Below are 24,484 nucleotides of genomic sequence, written 5' to 3'. Positions count from 1 at the left end.
GACCTGAAAACATGCAGATTTGTTTTCCTCTGAAGCAAACAGAACTATTTCTTTCACTGGCTTCAGGAGAAAACACAAGACCAGGTTCTGTTGTGAATCTTCTGCAGATGTTAAGTTGTTAAGTATTTTATTTTCATTCGAGCTCTCCAGATACCAGCATTACTGTAATGTACACCCAGGTACACAACCTCCTGATGTATAATCTGAAGACATCCAATACTCTGAGATACACCCGCACAGAGCTGCAGCAGCAATTTAACACAGATCTGCCTAGTTAACAAGGAGATTCTAATACGACCTTTCAGCTGTGAAGCTTAACGTTGTTTTGAGATTTGACTTGTGACTTGTGTATCTGCACACGTGATGATGAGAATAACTAAACTGATATGAAATACGTCTGTCAGTAATGCTATTTCTAGGTATGGCTCGACTGTAGTGTTTTTTCTGAGGAATACAAGAAAGCTTTTCAATAGATCTTGAAAGAAGTTGAAAAGCTGAGGTTTGTTCAGTGGGGGTCTGGATTGTTCCTATGTATTTTTCAAAGACTGAGAGCAGCAGAACTGATCTTATTTCCAACAAAGAAGGAACAGAACATTTTGACTTCTTGTATTTCTTGATTAACACATTTGGAGCCGTTTGCCACTTTTTTTCCTCAGTGCTGCTGTTTCTCATCTACATTAGTTTGTTTACAAAGCAGATTCCCCCACTGCCCTTCCCTACGCTGTGCCTCGGGTATCACTTACTAAATTTGAAGAATCTTTCTGTAAGAAGTGTGATCCTCAAAGTGTACGGGAAAGGAAGGGCTTTGTTTCTGACTAAAGCATTTCTCAGTTCCGTTCCTGGCTGCCCTGTCCTGTGAAGCTACAGGAGCACCCACTGGCTCTCTCTTGTGCTGGGGGAGTCAGCAGTCCACTAGATGGAGCAGAGGGTACAGTTAGCTCAGGAGATTGCACCCCGTCATGCTGCGAGACTGGAGGCTAGAATAAAATGGAGTAGAAAATTAGAGCAGTGACTGGCCTGCTTTAAACTCGTCTATTAATATACCTGAACAAAAGTGGTGAGAGGAGGTTGAAATCCACTGGCATATAATTAACTGCTCGTGTACTTTTTAAAATTAAAGGAGTATTGTGCTAGTGGTTTAGGTGCTGGAGTTTAATTGTTATAATAATTCTGTTGCTGTAAATATTGCAGCAATGAAGAAAACGGCTTTACATGTCTTGTCGAATCTTACATTCCTGAGTTGTCACTGGTTATCTGGCTCTAAAAACATACCCATTCTGCTGTAGCTTCTGTGTTCGTGCTGACTTCGTGTTGGATTTTCTAAAAAACGTTACTTGCTTCAATAGCCAAGTGTACAAATGAAGCATCCCACTGTTTTCAAAGCAGTCAATCAATCAAAACTTTTTTCAGTGAAACACTGTTTTGGCCAAAGACTAGGCGAGAAGTTGGTACTAGATCCAAGTTATTTTTTGACTTGATTTTGGGTAGAAGTTGGCTTGTATGTATCCTTGGTCATTTGAATGTCAACCTTTATGAGGTTTAAACCTGGCATAAGGTTGTCTTTGTATTAAATGGTTGTGGCAGAATACTTAAAAAAACTCCTTAAACTTCATGACGGGTTTTTGGTGATAAATTACAGTGATTTTGTGGGTCTGAAACATAGTGGATACTTGAACCATGCAGCTGTATGTGTTGGTATTTGCTATCAACAGAGAATTCTTGACAGCTAAATTATCTTCGTAATTGAAAGTGCCCTACTTCTTAATCTGAGAACTAGACCTGTAGTTCACAGTGATCAGAGCTCCTTGAAGATGTTGGTCTTGCCAAGGAGTCGAATTTATAATTTTACAAGTTTTCTGTGGTGCTTATTTCCTGGTCTTACACTTTCAGGTTACATACTTGTTTGGTAGCTTCAGTCCTCGTTTCAATCCATGGTTGATGTGTCTGCTCTTTAGCAACTACTTAATAGGTCATAGGGTCCTACTGGATTTTGATTGATTATGCTCCTCCTGGAGATTGATTATGCTTGATCTTAACTTTAGTATGGGACCTTCTTCTATGAATGGAGTTGGATGAAAGTTGTCCAAGGAGAACCTTCATATAGTCTTAGTGCTAGAAGAGGCTCGGTAATGAGCTGGATCTGGCCTGGCTTGTGTAGTAGGAACTTGTAATTCCTCTTGCAGGCATCATACTGGATTTGGCATTCTAGCAGGTCTGTTTCTCTTTCTCCCCCTCAGGCTTATCAGCAGTTTGAGGCAGAGGACAACATACAGATGGAGGGTGTTCCAAACTTGGTAAAAGCCATCAGACTTGGGAGGTAAGCTCTGATTTTTGAACAGGCAGGGTGGGCAGCTTTGCTGCCCAATTCTTCGTAATGCTGTCAGGAGGCAGAAAGTCTGGAGGCTTCTCTCTAATTTGCTATAATATTGAATCACCCCTTTTTAGGCTTGATTGGTTTGATTTGAGAGAAGTCTGATTAGGGTTGGTACTTCAGGTCATTGAATGGGTTAAGAGTATTGACAGCGCTGGAGAAGGTTGCAGGTAGACCTTGGGCATGAGTTTGTGGTGTTGTTTCAGTGGGATGTTTTTTTTTATCAGCCGAAAAATAATAGAATATTTGCATTTTATGCTCATGCTTATGATGCTGAAAGGCCTTGGAAATTTTTCCAGGTAGACTTGCAACCATGAGTAGTGAAACTTCTTAGATGTTTATTGTATTTTGCACATACAGTGTCTTGCACAATGCAATCTTGCAGTGTAATATCTTCCATGATGTAACAAGGATATAATGGCTTTATAAGAGACATCTTACAACAGGGACAATGGATATTTTACTTTTACGATGTATATCATCAAACTGATTTTATCATCTACGCATTAAGAATTTGCCACCGTAGTGGAAGAAAGTCACAGACTAAAATATCAGAGGAGCTTTTTTTTATTGTTACTTAGAAGTCACATTGATGGGAATTGTGTCTGGCTGCCACTCTGCAGACCCAGCGTCTCGGGCAGTGCCAGCACCCAGCTCCGTCCCTCTCGGGTGGATGTTATCAAGGTGGTGCCAGACTTCCACTCTTTTGTGTGCTGGTGGAGTAAAATGGAACCGGCGACAATTCGGTTTTACATGTACTTCTGGGTGCCAGTGGAAGGCATTTTTTGTCTCCTATTTCGCTTCCCATTACTGCTGATGGGGAGTGTACCTTTAATAGCGACTTAAGTTTCTTCAAGATTTTGGGGCAAGAATCTCGTGGTCTTCTACATTCAGGTATCTTCTGTGTTCAAGTCCGTGGTGATCTCTGATCCTCAGGGAACATCTGTTCTCTTCCACAGTGTTTAATTGGAAAAGGGAAGCTTGGTGGTTTGATCTTATCTTTGATGGGAGGCATGTTTTGGGTAAAATAGATTTCTGGTGTTGTGTATCATCCTGCTGGTATTGGAAGAGCCTGTTTTGAGGACTGTTAATGGTGGTGTCTGTTGAGGGTATGTAAATTTTGTGTACATCCGCTTGTGACTGAAGCTTCCAGCTGTAGGACTGTCATGTGTTACGCAGCTGGCAGTGACTTCCAGAAGAAAATGCTGAATGTCAATTACATCATCTTCCAGGGCTGTCATTTTTTTAACCTTTGTAACAAAAATAGTTTTCAGATTTAACGTAGATATCCTCCTTGACTATGCAGTACCCATATATATGTGCATTTGTCTTCTATGACTTGGTTTAAGGAACTATTTAAAATCGGACAGTAGAAGGAGAAAATGGTGTGCTTCGTTAGGGAACCTCAACTGTTGTGAAAGTTTTATATCCATAACAGTGGGAAACACTTTTGTGGATTTCATGAAGGTAGGTTATGGATAGCTACAAAGAAAGAAGATTGCTTGTAACACTTAATGTAGCGTTAATCTTCATTAAATGCATTGTCGAGTACTTTTCTCAGAATCCACCAGATAAAATGAATCTCTAGGAGCTGGTGTTGGCTGTGCTGTCTAGACATGAGTGTACTGAGCAGCGTCGGGGAGCATTACCGGGGCTTCTTTGCAGGTTCCTGGTGAGGCTGCATTGAATGGTGACTTTGGCGCCCAGCGCGGAGCAGCGGGGTCTCGCAGGAGGCAGCGTGGGCACGGAGCTGGGCACGGCTGCCCACCCCTTGCATGCTGCTCGGACACTGTTTCTAGGAGAAGGAGCTAGTTTCACAGAAACATGAAGCGAATTAGTCACGCAGTTTGCACTCTGATTTCCAGGCTGTTTGCCTGTCCTAGAGCACGTCTAGCACAGCAGAAAGGCTTCCAGGCCCTCGGTCTGCCTGAAGGGAGAGGGGCAGGGAACTGCGACGCAAAGCCCGCAGACAGTGAGCGCAGCCATCGCTGGACGGCGTGTGGGCAGCGAGAGCTGCTGAGCTCAGCCTTGTACCTACCCACTGCTCGCTGCTAGGCTGTCTCTGATGGCCAGCTGTTGTAAAATGTAATTACTTCTGACTAGAATACCGGCCAGTCTAAGATCGCATGTAAAATTTGGTTTGTCATGTCATGCTTTGTAACTATAAATTCTGACCCTTGTTTCTGTAGGCACTTAACCACAAACTTCCATATAACCTCTCTTTAAATGTATAGGGAGGCTTAAAGCATCTGTTGCCTAAAAATAATAAACAAAAATCTTCCATTTATTAGATAAGATTTGTGTCCTGCATTGTGTCTCAAGTATGCATATTTATGTATGTATTGTGCTTTAAAATATATTTTGATATATTGTGCTGTAAACACTTTTACATCACTTACTGCTATTTGACCCATAGAGCTCTCGTTCAGTCTGATAACAGTGCAGAAATGAAAGTGTTCAATCTTACGTTAGTATAAATAAAATGTGATTTAATGCTTTTGGTCAGATATTTATAGGTGGAGTGCAAAAGGTTGTGTCAAGGAAATGTTCTTGTAAGAGCAAGATTAGATTAGGAGCTAAGACTGTTTACACAGATTTGAGTAAGTAGACAATTACGTATTTTGGTTCCAGCATTTGACTCTGGCAAAGATATTTTTTTTTGATTGTTACATACTTAGGATAAATACTGTGCCAAAATACAGATATATGGAGCAAAAAGAAATGTTATATTGAGAATTAATTTTCAGAAGGCCCAGTTGGCCATATGAAAATGTGCAAATGGCAGAGAAGACGCTGGCATTTGTCTTCAGATAATGCGTGCTTGGCAATGGCTCTCCGGAGACAAGTAACTATAAATTTGAAGTTTCCCAGGGGTATTTAAACATGACAAGTGGAAGAAGAGAAGCTCGGTTACCGAACTTGAAACATATGCTTATATTGCATAAATATCACACTCAAAAATACCTAAACAAAAAGATGGAATTAGTTTTGTGAAGAACATTCTGATTTCTCTTCATTTTTCTGCAAATCAATTGTATAGTTTGTTCCAGCTCACCTCCTCTTCATGTGAATTTGCTGTCTCAAATTCTACTAAATCTGCTAGATGTATTTTTAATTTCTCAGAATACCAGCAGAAGTCTTAATTTCTGTACCACAACATATGACTTGAAGCTATTTAAAAAAAATACCTTGTTTATGTTTATCCTAGTTAAACACCTCTGGAAATTATGTGTGATTATTATATTCTGGGAAACCAATGTAGAACCTTAACTGGAGCTCACGGCTCTCATCCGAGACTGAGTCTAGCTCTGTAACGTGGCTTCTGCCTCTTCCTACGTTTTCCATGTGCCCGTGTGAAACAGTCTGGATTGGTGCCAGCAGTAAGCTGTCTTTGAACATAAAACTCCCCTCTTGTTGGACTTGCAATCAGCTAGGGAAAATAGTACTTCAGCTCTTTATGAGGACTGCAAATTGTAGGATTGTGCTGCTGCTGCTGTACTTGGGAAGCTCAAGTGTCGAGAGTTCAAAAACACAAGAACCAACATAGTTTTTATCCTGCTCTTTGCTGTTCACTACTAAGGGTACGCTCATCTCTGAGCCGGTTGCCTAGTCCTAGGCAAGTCACAGTCTCATTTACTAGAACTCTGAATTTAATTTTAATTCCTTTTCTAATTTTTCTTCTTCCAGTTAGCAGACTTGAGGAGAGGGAGGCAGAACTCAAGAAAGAATACAATGCACTTCATTCAAGGCATACAGAGGTAGGTCATTATGCCAAGATGAGTTCGGGGTATCTGTTAAAATGTAGATTTATGGAAAGCTTCATGTTGTGCAGCTAGGGAAATTATTGGATGCTTTAGTTTATTCACTGATGCTTGGATGTTTATGTTGGTAATGTTGATTGTAACCTGGCTTCATTTGGTATGTAGTTTTTCTGATTCACATCTATGTGTTTATTTCTCCATGTTAGTTTGATTACACGTTTGTCAATTTTATAGCTTTCTCAGATACTCAGAAGTCTTTTTAAAAAAGAATAGGAATTTGCTTTTTCACATTTCAAAGACAATTCTTCAAAGCACATTAGCAAACTTCAAAGAAATAGAAATGAAATTGCAATCTCAGTATTCTTTCCAGCAGTTTGCTGTGTTGGTTTTACTTCTACCATTGAAGAAACAAACACCTTAAAAAATTGGCCTCCTGTTGAGATTCATGATTAAAACAAGTTCTGCCATACTTATTGCTAGCTACTGAAAACAGTATTTGTTAATGAAGATGGAACAAGTTTGACTTTGTTAAATTAAATAAATAAGAGCCACACTTTCAAAGTTGGTTCTAGAGCATAAACGGACTTGGGGTGCTTTGATTTTTAGCAGCAGGTTGTCTTTCCCGTGCAGGGATGCTTACTGTCTAACTAATATACTTGCTTTAGTGTGGAAATCACTAGGTTCTCTGAATAATTCTGATTAATTTGAAGCCCCAGTATTGAGCGCAGTCCTCCTCCTTACTCTGATTGCCTTTGTTTGAAAGGTCAGATAGCTGTTCTTAGATTGTCTCTAACAGTGGGGAATGCAATACTGACTGTTCCTAGTTCAGAAGACCACATGTGGGGAAAGGGAAAGCAAACACAGATGTCTGATTTGGTTACCTTTAATACTTCCTTAGCGATCTTAAGATGAGTGTATTATACTGACAAGAGCTGGAAGTGGCTTGGAACCACAGTCAGCATATAGCCCTGGAGCATTGCAATGACAAGATTTCTGCGGCTCTTAAAAAGTAGTCATGTTTACTGAAATCCTAATGTATTTGAGATCACGTTTGTTACTAAATAGTTGCTTTAGAATGCTACATCTGCTGAAAATGTGAAATATAAGTAAAATAAGAAGTGACAAAGCTTAATACTGCCCACTTAAGTTTTACATCCTTTTGAATTGGAAGTACTTCAGAGTACTGCGTGCTTGCAAAGTTTTGGTTTATTTTAGTTTGAACCTGTGGGTACCATCACAATAGAAATGGCACAGAAAGATTTTTATTGAATCCTGTTTTGCAGCGTTCAACGTAACTAAATGTTTTGGGCACCATTAATTTCATGAAATGCTAATGTAATGTTCTGAATATCTTTTTACGTAGGTTTTGCTCCAAAATGGACAACAACCTTTGCTGGTTTGATTCCAATTTATTAAATGCTTTTACATCTTAAATTCACTTTCTTTGGTGTAGGGAGAGGTGTTTCCTTGGGCTTTATTATTACTGAGGTGACTATGTCCTTCCTTCATAAAGAAATAAGTTATAATGCTGCACGGTATATTCATACCTCTGTGCCCCTAAAAGCAGGTCTCGTGTTTTCTGTGCCCCTTCCTTTCAGCATGTTTACTTCCTTCTTACTTTGTTTCCCAGTCTCAGCATTTTTTCCCCTTTTGAATATTTCACCTCTCCCTTTATGTTACATAGCTTCTAAAACCAAAAACCTTTACCTTAGGTTATTTCTGGGTTCGTCTATGAAGATTTTGATCTGTCTTTAGGTGACAAGTGTGTGTACACATTACTAGAGGTACCCAAAATTCTCAGACCACCAGCTGGCAGCTGCTGAAGTACAACAGTATGTTCAAGATAGGACGTGGAGAGCTGATGGGGTAGTGGGTTTGTGGGCTGTGAAAGCTCAGCTCTGGGCTGGCAACTAGGGGCAAAGAATAGCTACCAGGAGTTGGCAGCCTTTTTATCAGCTGTGTGACTAACCTCAGGAAGTGAAGTAGATACTCCTTATCATCATTTGCAAAGACATTTTTGAGCACAATCACAGAGGCTGTTGCCAATCTTGCAAAGTATCAGCTTCCTGATGTACTTCAGCCATAGACTCTCTCGGGTCAGCATTTTAGTGCTGCTATCTGGTGTGGTTAAAACTCTGGGACTGAAATCCCTGGGGACCGGAGAGGGCTGTCTGATAATAGTGCCATTCTTCCTCCATCCCCTTTGTGATTTCCTGCTTCCATTTCCCGTAACAAATTCCAGTGTTTTAGGTCTGTGTAGTAACTCTTTTCTTTTAATGCAATATATTTTGGCAAATATCCAACCTCCTTTAAGCATTATCGAGTTTATTGGCTTAAATATTTCTATCATGATACTTGTTTTTGAAACCTTTCTTACTTCCATGTTTTTCTAGGAATGTTTTTTTTTTCCCTTCTGAATCAGTTTCACCATTGTCTTTGCAAGTGATCCATCTTTGGCACTTAGTGAAATGGCAATTGTTTTCCTTTCAATTGACCAAATAATGAACAGAGCATTAGAAAGATATTTTTTTACTTTTTTTTTTAGCTCAAAGATGTTGGCAGTGATTACTTTGACAGGTGTCACATTAAAGATGCGACTTGACTGCATTTTCTGCAATCTTAATTTCTAACCATTTTTCTCTATTCTGCCTATCTTCAGTATTTGCTTCCCTCTGTTTCCCCCCTTATTCTTTAATTCACAGCTTAGTATTTCAGATGTCTTTCTCTTCCAACTCTTGGCTTCACCGAGGCTCTGTGACCATGTCCTCTTCCAGCACTAACCCAGCCTGCTTGTTGGCTGCCCTGTGCTGGGGATCGCTGCTGGCTCAGCAGCTCACAGGCGTTTCACCTTAACAGTTCCAGTCAAAATGGACCAAGACCTACATAAACTGGTTAAGCCATGGGGAGTTACACCAGTGATGCCAGGGACAGGGCTCCTCGGCATTGCTGCTCAATGGCACCAGCCTGCCCTAGCAGCCCGGCGGCTTTGCAGCTCGGGGACAGCAGGTAGGGCGGCCCTGACTTGTTAAAGCTCTGGGAAGAGGCTTTAGACCCTTCTGTCAAATCAGCCTCTATCTCCTTGCAGCTCGGGAGACGAGCTAATGAGTATGAGTGGCGCATATCCCCTTAAGCTTTCTCCCTGGTAGGTCTGTGCTTGAGCGAGCTGGCTTGACTTTAAATGGATTAGGGTATGATAACCTGAGCGGTTGAGTTGGTAGATGGGAAGGTGGAGTGTAGCTGGGCATTTGGACAGCGTGGTAGAAAGCTGAAGGGTTGACAGCGGTCTAATCCAAAAATATTTGGACCTTTGCCCTTAGAAAGACGTTTTATTACTCAGTTATACCTTTTATCTCAAATACTATTCTATTTAATAGAAAGTTTCCTTGTTATATTGCCTACATAAAAGCAGTTTTGTCTTCTGCATGTACCAGTTGGTGCTTTTTGCCGTTGCTGCACAGAGGTGACGCAGTGCTGGTAGTGACTCTTTCAGAGCAAACCCCCGGAGTAGGAGGTAAAAGGTGTTATTTTCTTTTTGTGCAGAGTTAATGGGGCACACTTCCTAACTATGGCACTGCCTTTTTAAAGGCTTGGCTGCAGACTGTTTTACGTTTACTACCCAATTGGGAAACTGAGGCAAAGCAGTGCTTTAGCATCTACTTGAGAGTTGACTAACACCTGTGGCACTTCTCTGCACAGATTTCCAAATAACACTTATTTTTTTTCTGTTTAAGGAAGTAATTCTTTTTATCTTTTGGGAAATGTGAGGCTAAGATAGTTCAATATCTCTTTCCCTGACACACAGAATATGGGCTTAGTTTAATGAAGCATAATTGGGCCATGGAAGTTTCTCAGTGTTTTGCACTGATACGATGTGACAGAGCAGTGAGCCTGTCTCTGGCGTTGGGAATGTACTTTGTCAGGTTCGTTTGGATAAACAGATATCCCCAGCAAGTCCCTGTGTAGGGAAACAGGAAGAGAAGGCTAAGTGGAGATGTCTAATTACAATTGTGGCTAAGCATGGGTACCACTCATCGTGGGTTTGAGATTAGACTTTAGATATCTTTTCAAGCAAATAGGTTTTCTAAAGCCGTATGCTAAGTGTTAACAGCTTGATGCACAAAGCCTAAATTTAATGTCTTTACATACTATTGTATCTGCCAGCAACATCGTCTATGTGGATAAAGATGCATCAGGCTCACCAGTGGGAATGATGCTTTTGCTTAGGTGACAAGCTCACCACAAATGCTTAAAGGTAAAAGACGGTTACGTGGAAGTATGTTTAGGACTCTTGTACTGTATCAAGGAGATTCTAGAAATGTCTATTACCTTAATAAATCTAGATTATGTGGGACACAGGAGGATCTATATATACAGTTGGTCGCACATTCCCAAAGGGAGGAGCCGCTTGTGCCAAACCTGATTGGATCTGCAGGATGAACAGCGAGGGCTGTAGCACAGAGAAAGAATTCTGACAGCGAAAGAATTACTGAACTCCTGGGGGAGTTAAAGCATTGACACAGAAAGGAAGGAGGAGTGAAAGAGAAAGGAAGGTATACAGGAGATGCTCTCAACCTGGTTAAGGAAAAGGTGCAGGTAACAATAACCACAACGTGATATATACACGTTTTTTTTGTGACAAAGAAAGCGTCAGGCTTGTGTACATTGGGAGCTCAGGTTTGTGTACATTGGGAGCGGTCATATTTGTAAGGGAAGGAATAGACACCAGTGGCAGGACGTTCATTGTCTTTTGCCGGATGCTAAAGCTTGGGATGTAGAAAAACCTGTTACACTCTCTATAGTTGCAGAACGTGTCACATGCTGTATGAGGAATCCAATCTGAGTAGTTTTTGAGATGGAAAGACATTGCATTGCTGTCTCTTGCATTTGAAGGGAATGACTTTCATATTCATGTTTTAATGTCTTCAGAAACTCCTTGTAGTCAGTTTTTACATGTTGTGCCCTAAAATGAGCTAACACATGAATTGTGAAATGCTGTTAACTATATAAGGCAATTCTTCCAAGTTTTGAGTTTCTTTAATCCCCTCAACTAATGGTAATTGAGCAATGTATTTAATTACAACAAAGATGAAGAGCGGTCAGCATTTATGATGCCTTCCTTGGAACAATTGATCATATTCAAAGTAGTTGTGGACTTCAGGAGCAGCAAGGTGTGCTGGCAGTAGTAAAGGTTATGGGTGGTGAAATATTGACTCTAACTTGTATTGAAGAGAAGGGTAGTAGATGTAGTCTTTTATTTACCATCTGTCCTTTACTGTAAATTCTGTAAGAATTGTGCTGAGTATAGAGCAATTATTTATTTCTTTTTTTAAATTGTCAGAAATAGTAGATATTTTTCTTTGGATAGCTGAGTAATCTCCAAACATCAAAACTTTTGATCAAATTTTGAGCACGTGAGATTTCTAGTGTTTTAATTCATTAGACTTTTTTTTTTTTTTGATCAGGATGCGACTTCAAGGATATGCTGAGACTTGGAGTAATTTAGATTGAAAAGAGCCTCTGGAGGTTGTCTGGTTAAAATCCCAGGGGATTTGGAGGGAGTCTTCAAAATTTTGTTGTAGATGAACAGTTAGCTCACTAACTTACCAAGACGTTAGAGTATTTAATTTTTTATTTCAACCGTTTCATTAACTGGTTTCTAGAAGTTGAGATTCTGTGTGTTATGTCTCATAACTCTACAGCTCCTCGGGTCCCGTGGGTAGGGAGGGAGGGTGAGGAGCTTCGCTGCTTGTGGACAATATTCCAGTATCGTCAGCTTTTACCCTTGGGACCCTGGCTCGAGGCAGTGCGTAGGCTTCACATGACAGTACCACTGTTTTTCTGATTTTTGGGGCATCGCTGGTATATAGAGCCTGAATCTGTGGACAGATTGCCATGCATGTGCATATGATGCACACATTAGGTTTTTTTCATTTTATTTTTGTGTTCTTGTAGCTTGCAAACTTTATGCCGAAGTATGTGGCCTTCAGATTTGCTTATTTTACCATCAGCTGTATTTTCATCAGCAGAACAATACCAAACTACATAGTCCTTTAAATTGACCTGCCCTCCAGCTTCTGTATCTGGGTAATAAACATGATGAGACATTTCAGTAAACAAAAGAATAGACTGATGGGAGGGAAGAAAGTAGGTTAAACCCTGTACTCTGCAAAACATCAAAGTTGTGTGGGTTTTACTGAGCCTACTCTTTTGTTCCCATATGTTAATTGTTCCCTGGAAGGGTACTAGTTAGTTACTCAGCTTCTGTTCAGTAGCTAAAAAGCACCACAGATGTTCTGTGTAGAATTTTACGTAGAGAGACCAATTGGTGTGCTGCAAAGGGAAGTGTTTGCAGGTAGGTCGGCTTCTGTTCGGTAATATCTCCCTCCTGTGATGAGGAAATACATGAACAGCATACAGAATGGCCTAATGTGCATTTCAAAGTTATGCATTGGGTTTTTTCCTGGAATTTCTAAATTAATTTGGATTGTAATAAACTTCTTGTGTAAACTATGCACAGGAACCACTGGAACACCTAATTTTGGTTGCTTGGTGGAAGCAGAAAAAAACCCCAAGAAATGTGGACAGTTAAAGGTGGAGCTTTCAATTTTTTTTGATTGCTTCTGTGTATGATCAAGCATTAAAAAGTTCAGAAAGCAAATGAGGTGGTCTTAGTGAAACACTGCATTTATATCATTTTGTTGGAGGATAAATTTTGTAAGCTTTTGACATCAGTTAAAGTATATTATATAATGTTTCTCTAAAAATAGCAAGATTTTTTTTTTCTGGTCTGAATTATATTAATTAGTTCAGGTGAATGCTGGGAAAACCAGGATCTGTACGTAACCAGTATTTACCATATAAGTTAGTGATTTATAGAATATCCATCGATCAGGATATCTTAAGCCAGTTTGCTCTACCAAAAAAGTCTCAGACTAAGAAGATCTATTCATACGTAGCTAACGCTGGCAGGCAGTGTTTGTGGAGAGGCTGACATTAACTGAAGCCAGTAGCATCGGAAGGTGAAGCTTATCGGCCTCGGACACATCAGCCCTGACTTGAAAGTACCATGGAGATGCAGGTTTCCAGGTCCTGCTGAACTCAGTCCTAATGTATGCAAATGGCCCCAAAATAAGAGGTTATGTAATACTGGTTGTACAAATGCCTGCTAATAACACTGCTCTAAAAGCGTGTTTATACCCTTTCTAGAATAGCAGAAGAAATTACAGTTTTACAGATAGGTATTTTTCTTCTAGAGGAAGCATTTGAGACGTGACCTGAATATGTCTTGGGGAAAAAAGTACACTAAATTCCTTTGCAGTATACCTATGATTTCTTTCTCTCTTTTCTTTTTTTTTTTTTTTGTTTTGTTGCGAGTGCCCTATTCATCTCTGAATGTGAGTGTAGAAATGCTAAAAATACCAAATGTCATGTAGGCTTCTCTTCAGGCTTTCCCCGTTTTCATTTCACAGACGTATGTTCAAATTAACCTTCTGGAGTGATGCAGCGATACCTGTTACTTCTCCCCGTGCATGTTCCGGATCAGTTACATATTAGTAGCATCATCCCTTGGCCGATTGGATTCGGGATTCACTAAATAAATCATGACTGCAGGAGTCGGTGTGTTGGCCTGTGGCTGTCTCTGTTAAAAGAGAGAGAGCAAGCAAAGCTCTTCTCGAGCGCTGAAAATCCACAGGCACTTGGTCCTGTTTATGACAAGTCAGTCCAGATAATGTAAAACCAAACTTCACTTCTAGAAAATACAGAAAGCTTAAATTTATTGGAATGTTAGAACTAAAAAAGAGAAGAGATTCTGACTTCAGATTTCTGCCTATGGAAATAATTTGATTCTTAGCTGTGGATTCATTATGTTTAATAGATGAGGTGCATATTGTTTGACCTTCACAGCACTCTGCAATTAGGCTATAGTGAAATGTATTGTGTCCTGTAATAAATTTTAATTTCTGCTGGACATGGAGGTCTTAAACACCCTCCAGGATGGATTTGCACATGGTACTTCTGTTCAAAACTCTTGTTTGTAATACCACATGCACTTTGTGTGCCCTTAGGATGTTTCCTGTGCATGAATGCACAAGTAAGTTCTCCAATTTTTTTTATTTACTGTGGGCTTCTCTCTGGTTTGTGGTTTTACACACTGTATGATTTTGCTTCTTTCTTTATCTATTTCTTTAATGTTTCTGAATGCTTTTACTATTTTTAGCATTACAGGGAAAGATTATATTGTATTGGCCAAGAATTATGCAGTTGTAGTAAAAGTAAATGGTATTAAATATTTCTTGTTGTTTCTCTGTCATTTTAAACAGATGATCCACAATTATATGGAGCACTTGGAAAGAACCAAACTTCATCAGCTAACAGGGGGTGATCAGCTAGAATCCACAACACACAGTAGAATTAGGTAAGCTATTTATTGCGCTCTCGCCCTGAAATGGAAAAAAAAAAAAAAATCCATTCATTTGTGTTTGCAAGACTTTGTTCTTTAATCCTACAACAACAGTTCGGCTGAATCAGAAAGATTTGTTGTATGATTGGAATGCGGTAAGAGAATAGTGTAGAAATCAATAGAAAGAGGCTTTTGCTAAGCGTTGAGATATACTTTGTGCATCAGCCTTAAACAATTTCTGCTTTTTCTCATGTTTGCATTTGGGTAGGCAGGGAAAATGTCAGCAGCTGGCCCAAAATAATTGCGATCTTGCCACGGCTTTGTGTACAGGTTGATAAGGTGCGTGTGGTGGTACCCGTTTGTCCTAAGGGCTCAATGTGAATATATTATGCAGATTTTGATGCTTTCCAGCCTATGAAGTCTGGATGGAAGGAGGGGAGGATGCTCCGGGGCTGGCTGTGTCTCTGCAGAGATGCTGTGAGGTTCCCGGCGGCTGGGGCGCGGGGGGGAGGAGAGCGGTGATGTCATTGCGCCGCCGCCGCCGCAGAAGAGCGGAAAGCTGCTGCTGATGGCATTGTTTTTGTGGCAGCGGCTGAATGACAGACTTTGCCTACAAAGATACACCCTCGGCCCCTCTGTAGCCTTCTCGGTTCCGGCGTTTCACCATGCCAGCGCAGCGCCATGAATCCTGGCTGCATGCTGCTGTTTGTGTTTGGCTTCGTTGGCGGGGCGGTGGTCATTAACTCCGCGATTTTGGTATCGCTCTCGGTTTTGCTGCTCGTGCACTTTTCTATTTCTACCGGTGTGCCAGCTCTGACGCAGAACCTGCCGAGGATACTCAGGTACTCTGACCCACTGAACCTTGCCTTCATGTGCTCTTCCTCTTTCTCTGCTTTCCTTTTTCCTTTCAAACAGAAAGGGCAAGGATAAATTAAAGATATAAATTATGCATAAATTTCAAATTCTTTTGTAAACAGAACATTTATGGATTAGGATATGGCAGTATGTTTTTTTTATACATTCAAATTTCATTGTCTTTTATCTAAACAAGTACAAGGTCAGTTTATGTATCGTCTTTTAGAAAGCTATTACATCGATTTACTGTAACCTTCAAAAAAAGCCGTGATAATGTCGTGGATAAAGCTCCCATTAAGTGTATTGCCAGGTAGTTGGCTGATCTTGTGTAGCCATAAATGTATGCAGTCTGAGGCTTTGTACTATTAAATTTCACTTCTTTAAATCAAAAGAATTATATAAGATCAGTTAGTTGGTGATCTGCTCAAAACCGCAGTAATTAGTTGATCACGTTATTTTAAAAAATCTGATTACCGGGTGGTGGGAAAAAAATAATATCTTTCATTACTTAAGCTTTAGAGCTCTTAAAGCCTATTCACTATTGTTCAGCCAAATGTTATCCTCTCCTCTTTTCGGTACTTGCATGGCAAGCTGCCAGCTCGGTCCCCCCTCAAGTTATGTGCTGTTTGTCCTAGTTGCCTGGAGCAGTAGCGGAGATGCATTAGAATATTGTGACCAACAGTAATCTTGACATGTTTTAGTGCTATGATTACAAATGGGAAACAGTTGGAAAAGTTTTAAAATGTAGCTTTCTGACCCAATAACTTGACAGATGTTAACTGTGGTTGTAAATTGAATAGTAAACTTTAGTTAAAGAGGGAAAAATGCTGGAAGTGGTGCTCTCTGAAAGAGGCATGTGACTTTTTCTCCATAGTACATGGTGCACGTAGACTTTGTATGCTTGTATGTTTTAACTTGCGTCTCTGAGCACAGAAGGGTTGTTCCAAAGGTTTAAAGCTAATCAATAGATAAAAGAAATACTGATTATTAATAACAACGATAATAAATATATATGTATGAATATTTAAATACAAAGAAATAAAATAAAGTGTAACTGTCTATAGTCTGAACTGGTTAGTAAGGCTGCCCTTGTTTAAAAGGGGGAAAATCAAACCCAAAACAAATAATCCCCAACTCTAAAAAAAACAAACAAACAAAAAAACTCCACAAAATATTAAACTTTGTGTTCAATAATTTTTATCAGACTTCTTATATTTAAAATATCAAGTGGTTTAAGAAATACTTTTTTTTTGTAATGTGCTTTTACTTCCCTGGAGAATATTTAATGGATTTGAGGGGCTTGGGGAAGCTGTGCTTTTTCCCGCCCTAGTAATTTGTTGGTTTAGGAATTAGAGTTATTGGAACTCAGTTCCTTAATCTTTTATTCATTTTAAAAAGATAAAAAATATAGGCCGAAGGAATCTAATTGTAGAATAATTGTTTCTATTTTTTTAACACTAGTCGGATTTTAGAACAGACATCTGGTTGCTTATCCTTACGGTTCCTGCAAATGCTTCCATACATCACTTCAGAATATTAGTTTAAGCTTTTAAAACACGTGCCTGCCTTCTGCTCGCTGTCATATTTTCAGCTATTTCTTGGACATTGGGGGAGGAGAAGGGGTTCTTTGCTTTTTGGTCAAGGAGGAGTGAAATACGTTGAGATTGCTTCAGTCTAATCAGATAATTCCTTTTAATGCAGGCACGGGTATAGTATCCTTCACTTCCAAAATAAGCCCCCTTTTCAACTTTCATGTACTGTGTAGTTTTGCGATGCACCTGAACTGTGTTTAGCACATCAAAATGGGTTCATAATGAACTATTCTGCAAAAAAACCCCAAATGTCAGTTGTGAACTCCTTTGGTACCCATTTTGTTGAAATTCCCTCTTCTGAAGACTGCGAAGAAGCTGAGCTTTGTGGCCTATCCTGCACGGAAGCAAATCTCTCTGCCCTGAACCGTTGCTCCGGGAGGCGTTTCCCAAAGCGAAGGGCCTCCACAATGAAGGCTTTATCACCGCTTTCCCTTCCACCCAAGGGCCGCTTTTTTTTACTTCTTTTGTCACTGGACTTCTTAACCAATGAAACCGCCTCAGCCTGTCTCTTACCATCAGCTTCCATGGTGTGGTGTGGCTTTTGTTACCCACGCACAGTGGAGTTGTGGGAAACCTAAAGAAAAGCAGAACCTGTTACAATAGGGGGAACCCTTGGGATCAAATTCTCTTTAGTTCTGTGGGTATTTTTCCTGAAGACTTTTCAGCACAGTTAGTTTGCAGATGCTGGAGCAGTATCTGATGCTTTTTATTTCACAACCTTGACCGATTTTGCTTTACGTTGCTGCCTACTTTGCTCTGCTAAATTGCTTCCTAATTAACGACCTAACTTGGAATAATATTGATGAAAGACCAAGATACATGCAATGTGAGAAGTAGTTGCAAAGATTTTTGTGACAGGGAGCATCTTTTGTACACCTGGACTGGAAAGTTTTATGCCAATTAAAATTGTTTACTTTTTGAACATTGTTTTTTTGGTGATGTGCAATTTACCAAAAGGTGTTTACTGCTTAATTGTTAAATACAATCCCTTCTTGACTACCTTTTCTTCAAAGTAAATAAATAAATAAAAGTTTAGCTTTTCCTTTTGCGTATAACTTATATGTGGGTATTCTGCGTAGAATTCTGCCTAACTTATGTTTAAGTTGTGAAAAGCTTTGCGAAAGAAAGTATGTATGGTTGTGATTTGACTTTTTATAATGCTAAAATATGAGATCTCTCAAATCTTAATATTTTTGTCAGGACTGTCTCTGCAGGGGTACCTACAGGCAGTGCTTTCTCTCAAGAAGCGTAATTTTCTGCCATCACTCGTGCATGCTTTTATTTTCTGTCCGTAGTGTGCTTAAAGCTGTGCTAGTTGATTACAGTCCTTTTTTCTGTATTTTGTTGTTCTGACTGAACAAATACTTTTCTTTATCTCAATTCTATGCCTGGCTGATATTTTCCTTTTCAGGGCTGGCTGTAGCATCCCATGAATTGCGTTCTACACAATGTTTTTGTCCCTTGCCAGCAGGAAGAATTAATGTTTTTGTTCACCGATCACACTACTGACAGCAAGATTGACTTGGGGATTATTTTTTTTGGCGGGTCAATTTATAAAACTTTGGAATTTCCAAACATTGTTTGCCATAGGGAAGTGATAAAGATAGCAGAGATGGTGAAGAGTTGGGATGAAGTAATTTGCCTTATTTGCACAAGCTTTTGTGCCGCTTTAGGGTGAAGTAGAGGGTTAAACTGATTTTTGTTAAAACTACAGAAGTTTTGGCTGGGCTAGTTTTAACATAAGTAATTCCTTGACCCAGGTTTTTTTTTTCAGTTATACAAATCCATGTAATTCCTGTGATCTTCAGAAGAAAAATAGCATACATTTTGCAAAGAGCTGGGTGTTAAGCTGATTGTTTGCAACTTTCCCAAATGCTTCCGTTCGTGATTCAGCTGTTGGCGGTTGTAGAAGTTATGTGGTACTGTATCTTGCAAAAAAAAAAAAAGTGAAAACCGATATTTTTAAGAGCAGTTGCTGAAAACTGTAATTTAGTCTGAAATAAGGCAGCGTTTTCATCTTATACTCCTATTTGTGTTCCACTCTGTGTATAACTTGTTTACTATAGATTAGCTGTGATGCCGTCAATGACTGCTGCCTCAGGCCACGGAATAGACTAGTTGCAATTAAATAGTGTGAACTGGGGAATTATGTGCTGTAATACAAACTGTGTATGTGGTATTGTATATTTAGTAGAGAGTAGTGTATGAATGTTTGAATTTATAATTTTAGCACTTCCCTCCTGATCTTGGAGGTGTAGAGGAAAAGAAATTGTGTGACATCTGAAATGGCTGATGAAACCTGTTTCTCTTTCAAACAGAAAGGAGCGTCCGATATCTCTGGGCATCTTCCCCTTACCTCCAGGAGATGCGCTACTTACGCCGGAAACTCAGAGAGAAGCGGGGGAAACGCCTGGGTCAGAGCACTGGAAATTCCACGAGCTGAGTCAGCCACGGTCCCACACGAGCCTGAAGGTGAGCACGCAGCTCGGCTGCCTGGGCTGGTAGGAGAAACACCCATAAACAGGTTATAGATCCTTAGTGGGGAGAAAACGCAAATTGAAGGAGAGGAGGGAAAACCCTAAATCATCTTTGTGTGAGCCAGGTATGTTGTTTACTCAAATGAGCTTTGAGGGAACTTATTTACTGGAAGAAACAGAGTTTGGGTTGCATTTCCCAAATGAGCGCTAGGACAGGCTAGTTCTCCTTTCAGTCACAGGAGTGCGCTTTTTCTTTCTGACTAAGGACCAAAGGTCAGTCACTTGTTCCTTACACATTAGATATGTAATTAGACAGTGTAAACAGACCTGCTGGATTCATATGCTTTTAGAAGGAAAGCTTTAATTACTACTCAGGCAGTACTCTGAACACAGCCTCTGCCTGCTCTCTGTGTATAGCACAGGTATACCACAGAGTTCAGAATGACCTCACTTTCCTAAATTAGCCTGCAATTATGATTTCCCTTACATGTAGCTTGGCTATAATTCCTGCAATTGTTCTGTGTTCCAACAGTGAGAGGGTGGCATAGAACAAGCTGCAGAAATGGAAAAATGGGTGAGTGGTGTTGGAGTGTGGTGAATCCGGCAGTCGGGACTAGGGCGCACTAACAGCACAGCAGGAGGAGGCATCTGCAGGGTGAAGAACTCCAGAATGTGTAAAGCCTCCCTGTATCTTTATGTTAATGAGGTTTTTTCGGAAGACTATGGACGTACTGTTTTTTCTGAAAAGGCATACAGCCGAGAGGAATTTCCTCCTAAGTGAACTTAATACCTAGCAGGGGAATATTCAACTGGTAAGAACTAAAAAAAAAAAACTATCCAGACATAATTGGAACCCAGACTTTTTTTTGCCTAGAGGTCATCTGGAGATAATTGGAAGTGTAAGTAATGGCTAAATATATTAAGTAATGTAAGTAATGATAAACATATCAAAGTGACAACAGGAGTTTGGATCTAAAAATTTACCACTTAACAAACTCTTGGTTAGGATCATTTTTGGATCTTAAATTTGTCCTATTCCTTTTGTCCTATGTCAGTTAACATCAGTAAATTGACAGACTTCAGGAGAGCTGACTGAAATATAACTTGAAGTTATGACTAAGAGTAAGTGAAGATGAGGTAAAAAGGGAAGTCTCTGATCCCATCCTCTCCCCTCAGAAAATCATATTGGTTACTATATATTGTCAAAATAGGCTTCTTGGTATAGTTCTTCTAAGAATAATGCACTGCTAAAAGAGAATTTACAAAACAGCACAGACTGTAATTTTCCAAACCTAGTTAGTCAGAGTAAGTTCCTTAGGCTCAAAGCAGCATCTTTACTTTTTAGCCGTGAATGTAAAATACTTCTGGAGTGAACATGTTGAATAATATAATGTATTGAAGCCATAACCAGAATTTGAAACTTTTTTCTAATAATTTTTATTTCCTCTAAATACTTCTAACATCAAGTACAAGGGACAAGCAATGTTCTGCTGCTTTCAGGCATCTGCTTTCCATTCATGCACGAGCATTTCACTAACAGTCAGTGTTTCCTCTAAAAGTATCACGAAGAGTAGGTGTTGGGGAGAAACCCAGAGTGAAAAGACTGGGTATCCCATAGCTTGTACGGTCGTGACGTTGCTGGGTATTGTTGTAAGACAACATACAGTTCTGTGCCGTTCATTCTCTTCTGCTTATTTCTGCAAAGCATTGCAGATGAGCTGCTGCTGCTTCAGATTTAATTATCTAATTTTTAAACTAATTCTTCTTTTTTCCAGAACAATCTTTTGGCAACATTGCCAAAAAAGTCAAATTTGCTAAGTCAACCCAGCATTGACTTTCAGATGCTTACGCTTTGAGATATTTTGATTAATTCGTTGTCACTTAATGGAATTGCATTTCATTTTCTTTAGTTCTAGAAGCAAACACTCATGATAGTTTAATCAGCGTAGTTTCCAAGAGTTAGTGAAAAAAATAAGCTAGACAATAAAGTTAGAAATGTAAAATAGATGGGATTATTTGAAATTCCTTTAAGGAAAGGACCATTTTCTTCACTGTTTTTTCTTGTGCTGTCAAGCTGGTTTTCTTGAGCTTTGTGTGTGAAAGTCAGTGATCAGTCTGTGCTGCATCAGTTAGTGGATGCTTTTGGAATACAAAGATGTAGAAATGTTTGAACGGAGCCAACAGCTCTGTTGAGGTTTCATTCCCTGTTTGTGTGAACTCCGGATTCCCTTGGTAAGGGGTAACCATTTCCTCCCTTCTGTATCTGCTTGCTGAAGGATGAATCACTATCCATCAGCTGAACCTCACCAGTTCAAAAGGCAAGTGGGTAAATTGTGTAGCTTTTTTCTTTTTTTTTTAATGGACGTAATACGTTAATATGTCAGGTTTGTTGCCTTGTATTACTACGGGTAAGTGAACATGTTTTATTCCTTTAAAGACATCTGTTAGTGGACTATATTTCTGAATAATTTTGTCAGTATATTAAATATTAATTACCAGTTATTCGGGGATTTACTAAAAAAGGATGAAAATTGGAAAGTAGTGAATTTTATTTCTAAAGATTGCAAATTCCATGTGGGGATGTCACTATAGGATGCAAGCTTTTCATTTATTCTGATATACATAAATGTGTTTTCCTCCCTGACTCCAGAAATTAAAATCTTATCTTGCCAAGAAGTTTCAAAAGTAAGAGTTTCTTAGTTTTTAGTCATCTTATACTAAATACAAATGAGAGAATTTGTGTCTACATGCAGGTCTCGCCTGTATTTTTTTTAAATAACCTTAAAATTTAGTGTCACTTCCTTTTCAAAAAGGGATGCTAGCAGTGTGATGCTTCACAAAGTCTAAACTTGGTTCATTCTTGACAAGTTTAGGTTTCCTGAGATAACAGATTTGTCTTCTTTAAATGTTGCAGACTTGTCTAGGAGCCTTGCTTTCACCTCTGATGCCCAAAAAAAACCCTTAAAAGAACTTTTTCTGAAAACTTACCATTCTGCCTTCATTTTGCACTTACCAGCCTTGATGTTTCGTCTTTATTTTTCCCAAGGAGATTCCTCTAACACTGTGTGCTAGAAAATATTGGCCTAAACAGACAAATTTGTTTTCATATCAGCAGCGAGTGCTTTTTCACTGTTATGTGCTGTTTAAGTCTTAACTAAGACATCTGGATGCTGGTATGACTGTGGTTGTGAACAAGGGGTGAAATGCGAATGAAAGGAGACAAAGTCCAGAAAAGGGCTGTTGTTATTCTCAGGTGTAGCCTCTAGTTGTATCGCAGTCCAGCCTGCCCTGGAACGCAGTGCCTGATGCAGCCCTGGCTGAGTAACGATCGTCATCTGGAGTCCAGCTGCAGCATTAACAGCCATACTGTCCCTTCTCCATACAGCGGCACTCTAATGTAAACTGTTGCCAGGAATCAGCTTCTAAGAAGGAGCTATTTACTGATGTTCTATAGTTGACATGAAATCTAACCAGACAAGTAGTCACTGCAGTTCAAGGTCTCGTTCCAATGTCATCCAGAGCTTACAGTTCAGACTGGAAAGCGTGTAAAAACAGTTTGAGTGAAGTGCTTGCAAGTACTGTGTCAGTTAAATCCATGTTCTGCATCAGTGCTTCAATGTCTGCTTTTTAAGAAGATGTTTTAAGAAATCATGCACATGTTGAACCATTAATTTTATAACAGCTTTGGGAAGATTCAGCAGTTCCGTGTGCAGCTAGAAGGGTTATTAATATGGGAATGCTGCCTGTTGTCTGGAAGACTTAACAGAAAAGCATCCTAAAGTTGTCACTATAATTACCAACTGAGATCAAACACCAGTATTAAAAATAAGGACATGTGTTATGTAGCTGTAACCTCCTCAACAGAAGTGAAACACCCATAGTCTAAAGATCAATTTGGCAGAACTGGCTTAAAGTATATTCTTTCCATTCCTGTTTCTTTGCATTTGCCTATTTTGCCTATTCTTCAGTAAAATACAGTAATGTTGGTGTTTGTTCTTTACGTAGCTCTTCTAACAATAATTTAAGTTTGTATGCACTTTTCAAATGGTAACTGTTCAATTTTAGGATGAGCTCTCTGACGTTAGCCAAGCAGGCTCAAAATCTACTACTCCAGCATCCACAGCTCCCTCAGATGTACCCGTGCTGCCTGCTGAGACTCCTCAAAAGGAAGATGTTGAAGGGCTTGCAAAGGACACGGATATGCCGAATGAGAAGCTGGACGTAAGCAAGAATATCGAAGTACAGGTAGCTCAAGAGACAAGAAATGTGTCCACTGGTGAGCTGCTTTAAACTCTTTAGTATATGGTTATTATAGGCCTCATATTTAATCCTTTATGAAATATCTTAATTGTTGTGCCACAAATGAGAAATGTTTTTTCTCAATATTTTTAGAGTACGGAATATCGGTAAGAGATACAAGTCTGTTGTTTATTGTTGGCTGTAGTCTATATTTTCCTAGAATTAGAATTGTTTATGACATTTCCTTGTAAACAGCCGAAGTGGCACTCATCTAGATGGAAAAAGTCCTGAGATGGTAGACATCTGCTTGGTTTTGATTGCAAAAGAAGTGGGAAATAATTACCATTGGATGACATAAGTTAAATTCAGGAGAGACTTAGAAATCCCAGTGTCTGCACTAGAGTATCAAAATCCATAGGCCTTCTCATTTAATTACTTTAAGTCTTTGAACTGAAATCTACTAACTTGATGACTGATTAATAACAACTATGTTTAGATAATGTCATATGTCACAGTGATTTTTGTTTTATGGAGACATACCGCTCGCTTTTCCCTAGGTGGAAATGAAAATGAAGAAAAATCTGAAGTTCAGGCAATCATTGAGTCAACTCCAGAGTTGGATATGGATAAAGATCTCAGTGGATATAAGGGTTCCAGGTAAGTTGAGTGTTGTGATTTTTTTTTTTTTTTGAGTAGGAAGACCAATTTTAGAAGGTACCAGACTTTGGTTTTGAACTCGTGACTTGTTTAGAAGTTTTACCAGACTGATAACACGCTTTGTATAATGA

The 24,484-nt window shown here is 39.4% G+C and overlaps 1 protein-coding gene across 6 annotated transcripts in view; it reads left to right on the top strand.

Moving 5' to 3' along the window:
• SPAG9 (sperm associated antigen 9) overlaps window positions 1–24,484 on the top strand; it is a 63,212-nt gene that overhangs the window by 12,360 nt on the left and 26,368 nt on the right. For 2 of the 6 annotated variants that reach the window (XM_074607222.1, XM_074607220.1), the window contains exons 3-8: window positions 6,059–6,129; window positions 7,496–7,528; window positions 14,454–14,548; window positions 19,299–19,452; window positions 23,523–23,733; window positions 24,254–24,353. In XM_074607222.1, the coding sequence (XP_074463323.1) occupies window positions 6,059–6,129; window positions 7,496–7,528; window positions 14,454–14,548; window positions 19,299–19,452; window positions 23,523–23,733; window positions 24,254–24,353 (664 nt within the window). Of the gene's footprint in view, window positions 1–6,058; window positions 6,130–7,495; window positions 7,529–14,453; window positions 14,549–15,046; window positions 15,376–19,298; window positions 19,453–23,522; window positions 23,734–24,253; window positions 24,354–24,484 lie in introns of those variants that run through there. The other 4 variants (XM_074607223.1, XM_074607221.1, XM_074607225.1 and 1 more) reach the window with 2 other exon arrangements.

This window comes from Larus michahellis, chromosome 14 (genome assembly GCF_964199755.1).
Source record: "Larus michahellis chromosome 14, bLarMic1.1, whole genome shotgun sequence".
In the NCBI taxonomy this organism is placed as follows: Eukaryota; Metazoa; Chordata; class Aves; order Charadriiformes; family Laridae; genus Larus; species Larus michahellis.
This window is presented reverse-complemented; position numbering and strand designations above follow the sequence as displayed.